At 41.6% G+C, this 15,561-nt stretch overlaps 1 protein-coding gene across 5 annotated transcripts in view; it reads left to right on the top strand.

The window, feature by feature from the left end:
• PTPRN2 (protein tyrosine phosphatase receptor type N2) overlaps positions 1-5,984 on the top strand; it is a 621,717-nt gene extending 615,733 nt beyond the window's left edge. For all 5 annotated transcript variants that reach the window (XM_032442979.1, XM_032442981.1, XM_032442980.1 and 2 more), the window contains exon 23: positions 1,281-5,984. In XM_032442979.1, the coding sequence (XP_032298870.1) occupies positions 1,281-1,352 (72 nt within the window). In that variant the 3' untranslated portion in view covers positions 1,353-5,984. The remainder of the gene's footprint in view (positions 1-1,280) is intronic.
• Positions 5,985-15,561: the final 9,577 nt, after the last annotated feature.

Here is a 15,561-nt window from a genome sequence, read left to right as displayed (position 1 = left end):
CTGCACAGTCCTTGACTGCTGTCCTTGGTTTGCTTATTCTCTAAGTTAACCACACACTTTTTTTTTTTTCCATCTGAAGAGAAGCAGACAGAAAATCATCCTGTCAGATATTTCATTAAGGTAAATTTCTGAGAAAGATTACTTGCTCTAGAAAATACAACATCTGCTAACCTTGAAGAAGCAAAGCTCCTTTGTCCTTCTTTAGAACCAGACAGTTCAGGAGCATATTAGGGTCTCAAATAGGTGTAGTGGCTATTCCTGGAGTCCTTCACACTTCCCCTAACTCAGCACAGAAAGTCTGTTACTCATTTTGTATTTGTGCTTATGATAAGTTAATAGCATAAACCTTCCTATCTATTTCCTAAATGTGAATAAAGTGGACAAAATATTGCTAGATAATTTATGGGTACCAAAGAGCAGTTAAAAAAAGAAGCTGGGAAAGACTAATAAGAGGTAAAGCAAAAAGCAGACACTTCTCTGTTTAGTAGGCATAGTGTAAGGAAGTATATATTTAGCTAATTTCAACTAGAAACATCTGAGAGAAGCCATAGTCTCTCTTTTGCAGCGTATCACCTACTTCATATCTCAGTTTTGTTAATGAGGTTCCATCTTTGTGTCAGAAAGAAATGGCTGGTGATCAACTACTCCCAAATGTTTCTGGCTAAGCAATTGCAATACATAATTGTGTCCCACTAGCTTAGTTTCTGCTACCAACATTTTTCTCCATTAAAATGACTCTAGTTTCAAGAGGCTGTCAAACATGTTATATGGCATCAATAACCCCCAAACATTTCGTTCCTTGCTGTTGCAACATGCAGTTCGTCCTGCATATTCCTATTTTCAACAATGTCTTGAGGATGCTCAGCTGCAGAGCAGTGCTCCAGGCTGTCGGAAAGTTTTTTGGTTAATTAATTAGGGTCAGAAAGGCTTTGCAGACCGATCTTGACTAATTGGAGGGCTGGGCAATCACCAGCCATGCACAAGTTGTGGAGGTGCAACAACAGGGCCTGAGGGAATATCATGGAGCTGTCAGGGGAGGGCAGCTGGGGGTGAGGGAAAGGCTGTGCCCCAAAGGGCAGTGGGCATGGAATGGGCTGCCCAGCGCAGCGGGCACAGCCCTGAGTGCCGGAGCTCACAGAGCGTTGGGACACCGCTCTGAGACACAGGGCTGGGTTTGGGTGCTGTTGTGTGGAGCCGGGGTTGGACTCAAGGATCCTTGTGGGTCCCTTCCAACTCATGATATTCTATGACTCTATCATATGCCTTTGCTCTCTCTACAGGAGCAGTTTGAATTTGCTTTGACAGCTGTGGCAGAGGAAGTGAACGCAATACTCAAGGCACTTCCCCAGTGAGCAGCTCGGTGTCCCGGAGGTTCCCGCAGGATCCATTCCTCATTTCCTCATCCTCAGTCCCTGTGAATGTTCTTGGAAACCGTGACCTGACCTTAACTATGTATCTTCTGTTGTAACCACATAGTGGTAGGGTCCTTAGAAACTCCTTTAGCTGGTAAAAGTTCAACAGTTAAAATGTGTCTTCTGTTTTGGGGTTTTAAAACAAATTTTAAAGAAGTACATCAAAGCCTCGGATTAAGTGACAGAACATTCCACCTAATCCTTCTCTCATCCTTGAAGACCTGAATGTCAAACTTGGAAAGCACACATTCCTCTCCTTAATAGCAAATATTCAGTATTGTGGGTAACTAGTGCAGTCAATATAGTCTCAGAAAACAGTGTTCTGTTGTATTTCGTAACTCCTTAAAAACCAAATGAGAGTGAGGGGCCTGAAAGGGATGGCGATTGTCCCTCTACAATGCCAAGCGAAGGCATGGAACTGTGCAGAGAGTGTGAGTAAACACAGCTCCGGGCTCTGGCAAAGGGAGCTTGCACCTTCTCATGCTGAGCTTTAGCAAGCAAACATTTTCTTAACTGTTGTTTACTTTTCAGCTTTGTGCTGTGAATGGGAGAAAATCTGAGCTATAAGTAAATAGGCCAGCACAGTTGTTGCAACTGGGGAGAACAAGTTGGTCACATTAATGGGAACCTGGGGAACAGTGAGCACCACAGCTCTGGCCAAGTATCTACAGTGTGGAACAGGCAAGCATAGATGCTCTTCCAACCATGAGCAAGGCGCCTGGCCCACCAGGTACATGTCCAGAGCTGGCATGGACATGGATTGTTGACATTATGGGATTACTGAGGAAGAAAATGGGACTCTTCTCTTTATATTTTTGCATTTCGCTCTTTGAAGCTGTGCTGTGCCATCCTTTTGAGCCAGGGAAATATATTTCTGTGAAAGCCTGGCTGAAGGAAGAATTGCCAATCTGCATTTTATGATCCTCATCAAATTTGTCTGAGCCAGACATTTGTTGCACCTTTCTGCTCTTTCCTTTTCCTGAATGACGCCTGTTTTAACTGTTAATGGATCAAGAAGCACATAGGTTGAATTTCAGAGATTCTTCTGTTCTCAAAATCCTAATGCCTACTGTTGCCAAGTAATGCTAAAATATGTCTGTAAATGGCTTGGTTATGCAATTTTGCTTGTGTGAATCCACAGTTTTAGTTGTGGCACTCTTATAAAAGGATTGAAGCTACTGATGGAAAGTACTCTGATTTGCTTGAATGAAGGGCCTGAAAGTGACATTTGCGAAGGTGGCTCAATTTCATTTTCAAAACTGGACACTTTCATCTGTTATCCTGTATCTCTGTGACTTTAAGGATTTTCGTGTTGGCTTTTATTTTGGGTTGGGTTTTTTGGGTTGTTTTTGTCTGTTTGTTTGTTTTTTCCCAAAATCTTAATGGCATTAAATACTTGGAAAATTCATAATAAATTTAATTTGGGAGGGTGAAGGTTTTATGAACTTCTAATTGGTGAAATGTTAAAAATTCAACGTTGGAGAGTTTTGCTGGAACGGAGGTAATGGGCATCTATTGAAATCACCCAGGTTGCAGTTTTGTGTTGTAGGCATGCGTAGTGGTGATTTCTTCTTTTTAGCAATTAAAGAGCTATTTAAACAACAACAACAACAGCGACAACAAAGCAGAAGACTTGTTACTTCTCACCATACATTTCTGCATGCTTTTCTTGGTATGTGCTGTTGCTTAATTTGTGCATCCCATTACTATGGCAGTACAGAGCATTTACTGCAGATGCCATCATCCTCTTAAGTACATATGCTGTACATTAAGCCACATGTTTATTTTATGGCCTAAGCATTTTAGAGCTTTCCTAGCAATAACTAAAAAAACTAATGGAGTATGAATGAGAAAATTGCCTTTTTCATTTGATAATTTAGGCTTAACAGGTTTCTTTTATTACTTTAGCTAACATACAATTGCAGATCAGGGCAGATGAGATCAGTTTGAGCAGTATCAGCAACTGTTTGAGGTAGATTTACTGTGAGCCATGTACTGCAGCTTTCTGAAAATACAGGTAGTTATATCCATACAAACAGTCCAAGGAATCAAAATAAGGGCATCCTAAGTCAACCTCTCAGATTCTTGGGTAAAATTATTTCTCAGGGCAAGCTGCTGAACCGCTGCCTACTGCCAGTGGGATAATGGGATTTCAGCACAGATTTCTGCCCTGAGATTCATTAGTGTTCTCCTCCTGACCATCCCTGTGCATACCACAAACATGGCTGACGAGCTGTTTGTTTGCACTTCAGGAATATTTTCTTAATTGTTCTTCTGACAATATTTGCATTTCATAAGAATAATTTCAGGGTGATCTCTATTATTTCACAAGCAGCTGAGTATGAGACTAAAATATTGGTCTTCGTGCTTTGGAGTTTATTTAGTGTAAATTAGAGGGCATTAATCTTCCCCAGGGCTAATGGGGCAAGGATGTGTTGTTTTATTCAGACTTGCAGGCTGATTTACACAACGGAATGATGCAATCTTACTCAGAGGGTTGGGATATCTCCCACTGAATGTCATGGACAATCCTGTTTTTTCAGCTGTGTTTTGCACAGTTCTTCCACAAAGAGGTGCCGGGGTTATGCTGTTGACTGTAAACTACCACACAGATAATTTCATCTGTCCAGGTAGGACATTGTTCACACCTCTCCATAAACGCCCTGCTTCTGTGGGTAGTCATTTGCTGCAGAGCCTATGAGTGAAATGCAGTTCAGTTGCACCAGGGTGATCCAGAAGGGTCTGATAATCCATTTCCCAAGGAGATGCCAAAATCATGGAAAAATGGAAAAACAAACCTGGTGAAACCACAGAGATGATAGATTTCTCATGCAGGACAGGTACTTCTTTACTTTTCTGACTGCAGTTCATGATCCTTACAGCTGGACAAAGGATGTGGCTTGGGCTGCCCCAGGCCACTTGCACTGGATGTGAAACCTGCTCCATCTTCCCTGGTAAGTGGGGTTGGAAGCCAGCATCATACAAGAGCCCAAGGTCAGATGAGACCCACAGTCCTTCCCTGGTCAATGTTCTGCTTCATTTTTAGTAAATGGCCAGTCATTGATGCTGGGTTGACACCTTATTCATGCCCATAAACAGCACATGTTCATTATGGACCATCATGGTGTTCTTGAAGGCAAATGAAATCTACAGATGCTGCTTATGTGGTTGAAGTTTAAAATGATATTTAAAGGGGAAGCTGACAGAGGGCAGTTTAACTCCAGGACTTGAAGTTTCCTTCCTCAGCATTCAAAGCACAGGGAGAGAAGCCTCATTTCCCGCCAGCATGGCAATGAATGTGACCAGATAGATACCGGTAGCCCCAAACTTACATAGTGCCAGTGGGTGTAGAGATGAGGAACAGGGAAGTGGTTGCTATCAACACAGGTAGTTTGTAGGCGTAGCAGCACAGTCCCTCCCCTGCTTTCACCCTTCCCACAAGAAGCACTGGATTTGGAGGGACAGATGGACAACTTAGTTCCCCAAAGCCCAGATCCTTGACTTTCAGTCCTTGCCATGGGGAAAGCAGCGTGGGTTTTGCTGTCACCTTCACCTATGTCAGGTGAAGCTCTATCCATTGCCTTTGACCATCATTCACGGGAGCTGGAACAGCCTGGGTGACGGCCAGTGGAAGTCTTTGGCAGTTGTAAGGGTCAAGAATGAGTTGTAGCAGAAAATCCCACATCCAAATCTTAATTCAATAGCAAAGCAAGCAAGATTATTTTTATAGATGCTACGAGAGGTTTAAAACATTTATGAATATTTTTTAAATCTACACCGGTGACTAAACCTTGTTTCTGTCTCTGGCATGCATGCAGAACCAATCTCCATCCATCCCCAGGGGAACGACAGCTATAGAACCTGTAAGGAGTTCATGCTTTATTTGTCAAGTGAAAAATTAATAAGAGCTGGCCCACTTCATAATTTCCAGACTAGTCATTAATTAAAAATAAATAAATAAGTGTTTATTGGAATAGAAAACAAGTATTTGATTAGCTTTGTTACAGAACAATGGCTCTCCTAATTTTTATTCTGCATATTTTATCCTTTGTTCGGAAGATTCTCTTTAAGAAGCAGTCTGGGTAATTTCGCTTTTTAAAACTGTACAGTTTCTATGGTTTTGCTTTTTAAATGAGAGCACACTTTGTAGATTTGATGATTCTATTTTTCTGTTCAGATGACATTGGACATTACAAAGGCATCCCCCACCACAGTGAGAAGGAAGCTGTCCTGTCGGTTTATTGTAAGAGAAAAAAAATACATAATGAGAACAAAATTGCAGAGCTGTGGCATACTCAATCCAATTAGAGCATGACTCTTTACTACTCTTCATTTACCACATTAGAAATAAAGTTACACCAGCAAGATTTCATTTGGAGCTGTTCTTGCATGCTGTTTGTACTGTATTTGATGGCATAATATTGTTTCATTTACAACCTTTTCTTTCTCGCCACTCTATTCTTTCTCTGTATATAAAGAAGAAGAAGAAAAAAAGATTATACAAAGTATTTTGTTCTACCTCTGTAAAAATCATATTTGTGAATAAAGTCATGCTGTCTGTGGAGCACGGTATTGTGGATGCAGCATTAGCAGCTGGTGTTTGCTTTTATTTGGGGGCAGGAGGGCTCCTCCTGTCACTGGATCCTTATCCCCATGCTGACAAAGCAGACAGGCAGGGTCCTGCTGAGCTTTAGAGGTGCTCTCTTCTCTGCTGCAAGGTGCTGCAGCCACCTCTGCCTTTGGGGTGTGGGCTTCTATCTCTGCAGATCCCAACTGAGGGAGGGCTGCAGGCTGCACTGCTCCAGGCAGACCCCAGCATTCAGGCCATACAGGAGAATGACCACATGATGGAAACTCTCCTTATGCAACAGGGAGGTGGAAAAAAATGTGGGCTGTGAATGTGGGCTGGTGGGTCAGAGCTTTGCCTAATGGGGGTTATGGGCTGCCAGAGGTTTCACAGGCTTAAAACAGCTGCAGGATTGACAGAAGGATTTGAATGGGTAATGGAAAATATTCACTGTTACATTAAGTAAGGTTAAGAGGAGTGAAGACTAGGGTTCCCATGTAAGCTCAGAATAAAATAACCGGTCTTTTCCCTGGAGATAGAAAGTAATTTTCCCATCAACACAGTCCATTGTATGAACGTCTGTATCTTCGCATGAGGCATCTATTGTTAGCTGTTATCAGAGGCAGGCTTTGTGATTAGACAGCCCTGCTGTGGCAATTTGCATGGCTGTGTATTGTGTGCTGAAACTTCGGTTGTGTTTTGAAGTTCACTGCTTACCTGAAAATAACGAGAAAAATGTAAATAAACAGGAAGGCAGAAACCACGCTCATCCAGCTCACTCCTTTCCCATCTGAAGAATCATATTTTACATTATTTAACCTTGTTTATGTAGTTGCCTGTTTTAATATCTGTGGCTTTCTCTGTGTAAGAAGGTGACTTTCATCTTGGAAGCAGAATATATGCACCATTACAGCTATTTTCTTGTTGCTGTAATTTAGGAGGTCTTTCATCTGCAAGATAGCATTCGAAAGCCTCTGGTAACATCAGATGGAGGACAAAAAGAGGAAAACATTTAACTATATAACTACTGGAGTATTATGTATCTTCTAGGACAGTTGTGCATACATCAGTTCATACAGACATTGCTTGCTTTTGCTTCGTGCTACTCAGATGCACCCATTCTTGCTCCCTACAATGCTCTCAGACTGTGGGCTAGTGTCTCAGCTGCACTCAGAGGGCATTCCTTTGTTGCTTATGATCTTGTTTACACATCACTAGCTCTAACTCGGACTGGGTATTAACTTCTGGTGGTCTCAGGAAAGAGCTGAGTTTGAGTTTGAGCTAGCGCTAGTAAGTGGGAATCCCAGCAGAAACACACAGGAGCCATGGCATGCCCTTGTCCTGATGCCAGCCCATCATTGCACCAGCTGCCTCAGCAGCCTTGGGGAGAAGGAAAGAAGTGCCCTCTCTTCTGTCCCAATATGGCAAAAAGGGAGAGACTGGCTTCTGCTATAGCAGGGTGAAAAACAAAGTCTTCTCAGGTTGCCTGAAGAGCCTCGGGGGGTTCATTTTTAGAGCTTGCTGTAAAATTTCAGGGCTGATGGGACTGATATTTCCATTTTGCATGCTGAACAAATATAAAGAGCTACCATCCATAGGGAGGGGTAAACAGTAGACTGTGTTTATTCTTGGCTTAGTGCTAGGACCAGTGCACTGTGTGATTCAGACAACTGAATCCCAAGGGAAGTTCATATTGCAGTGGAGTTAAACCAAAAATTAACTTCCACCTTGAGAATGCTCCAACTACACCCACGTGTGCAAATCAGCAATACAGAAAAGGGGTTCTACGCGGAAGTCCATCCTGAGAGATATAGACTTAAGCTAAGTTTTAGGGTATATGACAAGATGTCTTTCCCCTTCACGTGCTTTGGCCACAGTCCTCGAAGATACTGGAATGTGGTACTCCATCATTTACAGTAGAATTTAGAAGTCAGTTTCAACTAACCTTTGTGTAGTTTTTGCATAGAGTCATCATAACAACCCTTTGTTGTCACTGGAGGAAAATAAACCATTTTCCTTTTCTATACCAAAGACTCGTTTCTCCTCTTACAGAGCTTGACCCGTGCCCAATCAACTTAGCTACCCATCACTTTATCTTTCCCATTCACAGTATAAGGAAGACATAAAACTGTTAGAGTCCAAAGGAGGGCTGCAGAGGTGGTGAGAATTCCAGAGGGCAAGATGTATGAGTAGCAGCACCTCAACTCAGACATAGGGTATGAATGTTGGATGGTGCTGCCCAGAGCCAGGGCTTGGACTTGGTCATCCTTCCAACCTAGGATATTCAATGACTCCTTGATTCTATAATTTCTATTTCTACTACAATTGCACTGAGCGGGAACAAGGCCCAGATTGTAGTGCACCATCATGTGTTAATGTTTTTATCTTTTTTCTTTTCTTCAGGATTTCATTCATAGCAATACCATGCTTCCTTGTCTCCCTGGAAATAATTCACCACCCACCATCATTATCTCTGTTGTTAGGGATGTCTTTTGTGATGCACATTGCTTTATGTTTATCAACAGTAATTGCATCTGCCATCTTCACACAGTCTCACATTATCACAAGATCTCTCCATGACATTTGGCATTTACTTTTGTTTTTAAGACTGTAGATAATATGTGTCATCCACACATTGGCACCTCACTATCACCTCCCTTTTCACATTGTTTCTACTGGGGAATCACCAGAGCTGCAAAAACTCCCCATTTTTTTGCAACCCGTTTCTTGTCTTTTAACCACACACTGATCAACAAAAGAGATTCTCCTTAAACCCATGGCAGCTCAGTTTTCTAGAATAACCTTTCTTGAGACAGTCTTTCCCAAGCACTTTTAGGAAAGCTAAATACACAAAATCAACTAAAATGTTTGATGGCATTGGGGTTTGATGGCATTGAGGTGCGGCATCCTGCTTGGCCTCCAGCACTCATGCCAAATGTTTGAGGGTCTGAAGCCTTGTGTTTTGTTGGCCAGTCCTGTACTGGTGCCTTAATTCTCCCAAGGAGCTTCAAATGGCATCAGTACCTGAATTCGTGCAACTCAACCCCATCTCCTGTTTCTGTCTGTTGTATCCTGTAGCTTCTACTGAAATTCAAGTAACAGGAGGGAATTTCACAGGACAGCACCCACTGCCCCCAAACGAACAGCACTTTTTGAAAATCATCCTTATGCTTGTTTGAATTCCCATTAGCCCTGAATGTGAGAGAGAGCCATGATTCTGCAGCAGACAGTGTCTCTTGAGTATACACCAAGGCTGGGCACGAGGTGCTGTGGTGACAACCATAGGGCACAACTGGAAGTCAGCCCTTTGGTAGGGAACACTGAATGGCTTTGTGTACCTAACAGCCAGTGACAGCCCTGTGTGGGAGCACAGGCAATATTGCTTTCCAGCACAAGAAGGGAAAAAAGGAGAAAAGTGGCCAAAAACCCGGTATTTTGAATTCTGAGTTCATGTTAAAAATAGAAATAAAAAAAGAAACCAGTGAACAGCCGTTTTCTAGTAGCACTTGTTTCTAAATGTGGTAGCTATTTCCTTCACTCAGGAAATCTGCTCCATTTTCCAGCAGATTTCATTTGCGTTGTCCAAGTTAGAATGTTTGTTCCTGCATACAGATATTACCATAGAGCATGAGCATGAGCAAGACTGGCTCCATGGTATTACTGATCCTACACCTCATCTGTTAGGCAGAAATCAAATCGGATCCACAGCTTTCAATCCTTATGAAAGCACTGCCAAGGCTGAAAGGAAACCAGTGCTCTCCTGTGTGCTGAAGGGGGAAAGCAAATCAGCACTTTTTCTAGAATTGCTTTTTCATTATTTACAGATTATTTTCCATGTACAGAAATATACATCTTTCTTTCTTTCTTTCTTTCTTTCTTTCTTTCTTTCTTTCTTTCTTTCTTTCTTTCTTTCTTTCTTTCTTTCTTTCTTTCTTTCTTCCTTTCTTTCTTTCTTTCTTTCTTTCTTTCTCTTCCTCTTCTTTCTTTCTCTCTTTCTTTCTCTCTTTCTCTCTTTCTCTCTTTCTCTTTCTTTCTTCCTCTCTTTCTCTCTTTCTGTCTTTCTCTCTCTTTCTCTTTCTTTCTTCCTCTCTTTCTCTCTTCTTCTCTCTTTCTCTCTCTTTCTCTCTTTTTCTTTTTCTCTCTCTTCTTTCTTCTTTCTTTCCTTTCTTTCTTCTTTCTTTCTTTTCTTTCTTTCTTTCTTTCTTCTTTCTTTCTTTCTTTCTTTCTCTCTTTCTTTCTTTCTTTCTCTCTTCTTTTTTTCTTTCTCTCTTTCTTTCTCTTCTTTCTCTCTTTCTTTCCTTCTCTCTCTCTTTCTCTCTTTCTTCTCGTCTCCTTTCTTTCTTTCTTTCCATCTTTTTTCTTTCTTTCTTCTTTCTTTCTTTTTCTTTCTTTCTTTCTTTCTCTCTCCTTTTTCTTTTCTTTCTTTCTTCTTTCTTTTTTCTTTCTTCTTTCTTTCTTTCTTCTTTCTTTCTTTTCTCTTCTTTCTTTCTCTTCTTTTCTTTCTTTCTTTCTCTCGTTTCTTTCTTTCTTTTCTTTCTTTCTTTCTCTCTTTCTTTCTTCTCTCTCTCTCTCTTTCTCTCTTTCCTTCTTTTCTTCCTCTCTTTCTCTCTTTCTTGTCTTCTGCTTTCTCTATTTCTTTCTTCCTCTCTTTCTTCTCTTTCGCTTTCCCTCTCTTACTCCCTCATTCTTTCTCTCTTTCTTTCATTTTCTTTCTTCTTTTCTTTCTTTCTTCTTTCTTTTCTTTCTTTCTTTCTTTCTTTCTTTCTTTCTTTCTCTCTTTCTTTCTTCTCTCTCTTCTTCTTTCTTTCCCTCTTTCTTTTCTTTCTCTCTCTTCTTTTCTTTTCTTCTCTTTCTTCTTTCTTTCTTTCCTTTCTTTCTTTCTTTCTCTACTTCTTTCTCCTTTCTTTCTTTTCTTTCTTCTTTCCTTTTCTTTCTTTCTTTCTTTTCTTTCTTCTTTTTTTTTCCTCCCTCCTCTCTCTCTCTCTCTCTCTCTCTTTCTTTCTTCTTTCTTTCTTTCTTTCTTTCTTTCTTTCTCTCTTTCTCTCTTTCTTTCTCTCTTTTTCTCTCTTTCTTTTCTCTCTTTCTCTCTTTCTCACCTTTCTTTTCTTCTTCCTCTTCTTTCGCTCTCTTTCTGTCTTTCTCTCTCTTTCTCTTTTCTTCTTCATCTCTTTCTCTCTTTCTCTCTTTCTCTCTTTCTTTCTTTCTTTCTTTCTTTCTTTCTTTCTTTCTTTCTTTCTTTCTTTCTTTCTTGCAAGTTATTTAGCCTAGATTGTCTGGGTTCTGAACGTGGAAAAAGACTGTTTCCAATGGAAAATACAAGCTGGGCACTACTAGGCTTTGTCACAGAAGGAAAAGCATCATAACAAGATCATAGGGTCATTTAGTTTGGAAAAGACCAAGATCATCTAGCCCAACCACAATATGTAGGAAGCCTTCTCCCTGAAAGCTGTGTCTTTACATCTCCCCTGAAAGCTGCTGATCTGTAGCATGCCCAGGGCTCTGGTCAGGGAAATGGTATCTCTTTTGAGGATGTGGTGATGCCAATGGGCAGCTGCTGGGCTCAACTCCAACAGAACCTCCTTGATGCGTTGGGAGAGCTGTGGCACACAGATGGTGAGCGGACAGCAGGAACTGCCCATGTGTGTAGGCATTGTGAATAAGGGTATAGTAAAGTTGCAGAGAAAACAAACAAACAAACAAACATAGATTTTGTTGTTTGGTTGGTTCCTCTTTTTTTATTTTTAGCCAGACACATCAACAACCGTACCTGGACAGCATTCCAGTTCTTAGATATATCATTTGTGCCTTGGTACAAGTTTGCTCTTCTGCCATCTTCAGACTTAAGTTTGCAGGGTGAGCCCAGATGTTGGGCAGTACCTTTGGGGTGGTGAAGCCAAGCTGAGAAGCTGCCCTGGTGTGGTGTGAAATGGCTCGGTGCTGTTGAGAATGGAATACAACCTGTCTTTAATAAAGTTAGGATTTAGGCAAAGCCACCTGAGTAGCACTGGGGCTGTCTGGGTTAGGATCTTGTCCACACTAGAGACACAGGGTCACCTTCTGGCCCAAATGAGATCAAATTCCAGACTTCTTTTGACCACGTTTCAGCCAAGATGTCATCCTGGGTTCAACATTTATGTACATGATGGGCTGTGTTTGGCAATGGCAGAGCCTATTCCACTTGGTTTGCACACAAGCAGGATCAATGAAGCCTTTTGCACCGTACCAGGCTAAGCAGATCCCCATCTCAGAAAACACAAGGTGGCTTTTTTTCACAGTACACCATTGTCCTTCCTGAGCTCACATGCTCTTAGATGGAGCAGCAGCATTTGTGCAGAGCAGACTCAGAGCCAAGTGAGGACCTGACCTTATGGCTCCAAGCACAAATGGAGCTGCACAGGGCTTGCTTTCCCTGCCTCGATGTGAGATACACTGATAATGGCATTGTTATGTGACTGACAAGATGTTCTGCCCCTGGAGAGAGAGGCATAAATTCATTAGCCAAATGAAGGGCTTGGAGGTGAGTCATGAGAGGCCCGGTAATCTGATAAAAAGGACTGTTTCCTTATTAAAATACAAATGGAAAGCTTTATTATTGTTATTTTTTCAAATCTACCTTCCCCACTGAAAGGCCAGCAGGCTACTATAATCTGGTCTACTTTCCTTCCGTATTCAACTTAGCATAAACTGCTCTTTTGTCTCTGAACAACTCCTAGCACTTAAAGTGCAACTAAATGAGTTTGTATTTCCTTGTTCGCTCTTTTTCCTGATGTTTTCCTTTATCTACGCCTTCATTATGTTTGAAAACGCATTTTGTTGTACAATTTCAACTAATGGGACTGCAAATTTGCTTAGCTTCTCTACCAATACAGTTTTTTCCCACTGTGGCCCATGCCTTGCATACAGTTCATCCACACAGAGAGCTCTGGAGCAGTGTTTTATATACCACAGACCTATATATACATAAACAACAACAACAGAAAAAAAAATACTATGGATATGAATAGCCAACAGATGGATAAGTGTACCTCCAGACGTTGGTGCTGGATAAAATAGCGTCACTGCACTCCTACCAAGCACATGTTCACTCACTCATAATTGGGCGTCTGTAGCTTTTTGGGGTAGGTGACGCCCACCCCTTTGCTACCATCTTGGCTCTGCTGGGAGCTTGGAGTCATTCTGCCTGTATTAGTGTTCCTGGCTGGTAGCAGTCCCTCTGCACCCTGTTTGTTCCCTGTGGAGACTCTACCAACACAAAACGTTCTAAATGGAAGGAAACTGCAAATCCAATAGACTTCCAGCATCCACTCATTGTAGATGTGGTCTGGGGTGTGTTTAAAATAACAAAAGGGAGGTAGTTGTTTCTAACGTGGAAATCAGCACATTTGGTTTCCTAATGGAACTTCAGGGATGAATAAATGCTCAGATTCCTCTTCCATGTATAAAACAAGGGTTGTGACACTCATTCTTGCTAAATACTGGGAAGTGTGTACAGGCAGTAGCGCATTCTGAGGTTGATTTTCTCCCTCCTGTGGCTGTACACAGTGGGTCAAGATGCAAAATACAAGGTCAAATTATCTCCATCACTGCAAGGATTTCTGGAGCTAATTTTAATAGCAATTGACAGATTTAAAATTAAAATAGATATTTTAAAATTTCCAAGTAGCTTGAGAATTTGCTGTAAAACTGACAGACTTCTACTGAACAACACGATGTTTAGTGGTAAATCAATGGGGAAAAAAGTCTGGAAATTTACTCTTCAGAATGCTTGGATTCAAAGGACCCTTCAGTGAGAACTGGTTGTCTCATAGTGAGACTTTAACCACACAGCTACTGGTCTGAATAAGAAACTCTCCATTTCTGTTTCCATTTCTCAGGCCAGATTCTGACTGCTTGCCACTTTCCGTAGGCAGAAGACTGTAGTATCACACCATAGAGTTCTGGGTGGAGAAAAATTACCACTTACTGTGTCCCCAAATGTTGCATTACAAAACCATCCCAGCCATGAGGAGCTGCTCTATGGCTGCATGAATAGTCACAATACTTTGTTCACGATTAGCCTTAAAGACAAAAACAAGAAGGCAATAAATGTTTAAAACAGTGTGGCAGATGTAATTTAAGGATTCTTATCCCTGGAGCTTCAGTCCTAATTGTTCCATGCCTGAGACTGGTGTATGTCCCCTGGTTTCCTGTCTCACCATCTGAGAAGCTTGTGTCATCTGACACATCCCAACAGAATGTGCCAACAGTGAGTATTGAATGCACCACTGATCTACTCACACTGGTAGCTAGCTGATGGGACGACCATAGGCTGAACAGGGCTCGTACACATGCAAAACCAAGGCTTTTTATCATTGCATCTTCCCCAGAAATATCCTGGGGACTTTGGACCAGCCATGAGTGTAGTGAGGACAGAGCTGCCCCTCCCAGCATCCCTCTCCAAAGGTCATTAGAGCAGGAAAATGGATCATTTTCATAGATTCTGTTAGGAGACAAATTGCTAAGACACATCAAACATGAGTACTGGAAGACTTAAAGGTGAAGCTCTGACAACATAAAATTATCCTTGCTCTTAGCTCCCCTGAGACTTATCCAGCAAATGCTTGACTTGACTTTTCCATATATTGCTATTGGTTTCAAGAAGAATGTTCACAGCATGTTGTACAGAACTGTGTCCTTATTTTATCCATCTGCATTATTGCTCTAATTTATTGACTCCTCCAGCTCTGATGATTAGGTCAGGCGGTGTCACATGCTTCAAGTACCGAGGCCAATTAACACCCTTTCTGGGTGACCAGGATTGCCGATCGATTGAGCTGCTCCATCCCACTGAGATTCTTTGCAGACATGTGGTCATATAAAACACACCGTTGAAATAGAATTAATGAAAAGCCAGGCCTGAATGACAGCCGAAATGCTTTTTTATTTCTGGAAGCAACCCAAGAAGGGGTTTATTGGACTCCTCTCCTCAGCACTTGGAAAGAAATAACAGCTGTCATTGAAAAGAAAACCTTTTAGGGTTGGGGGGAAGGAATTCAGTTCAGCAAACTAGATAGAACCTGCTAAAATGACTTCTGAACAAAACATCCCCCTCCCATCCAGAAAAGACTGAAGATGGGAAACCAAAGTAATAATAAGACAGAAACTTCTAAAAGATACCCACATTTTTCACATTTCCTTTTGCCCTGGAAAGATGTAATTTTAAACAATATTCCTAAGCTCCTCAGTTTTTCAGCTCCCAGATATAAATGGAATTAACAGAAATGTCCATGTGGTCATGAGGAGCTGTATTTGAAGTGTTTCTTCCAGGAAACCCAACCTACATTTCAGCTCATGTTGTGCTATAAGGAACAAAACTCTGCTGGTGCTGGATGCCCTCGTCATGGGTAATGGGGACAGCAGGGAGTTGGATACAGGGTTCCACTTGATGAGGAATGTGACTTTAGGCACCATGCAGTGCTATCATCTCATTCCAAGAGGGGATCGGATTGGTATAACCTTGTACCAGAGCCATCCCTTGAGCACCGATCCCCGTCTTCTCACTCCTAGTAGAAATAGCTGAAAAACAATCTACAAAAGCCTGAA

Source organism: Coturnix japonica, chromosome 2, assembly GCF_001577835.2.
Source record: "Coturnix japonica isolate 7356 chromosome 2, Coturnix japonica 2.1, whole genome shotgun sequence".
Lineage (NCBI taxonomy): Eukaryota > Metazoa > Chordata > Aves > Galliformes > Phasianidae > Coturnix > Coturnix japonica.
The sequence above is the reverse complement of the archived record's forward strand: the minus strand, read 5'-3'. Positions and strand labels throughout refer to the sequence as shown.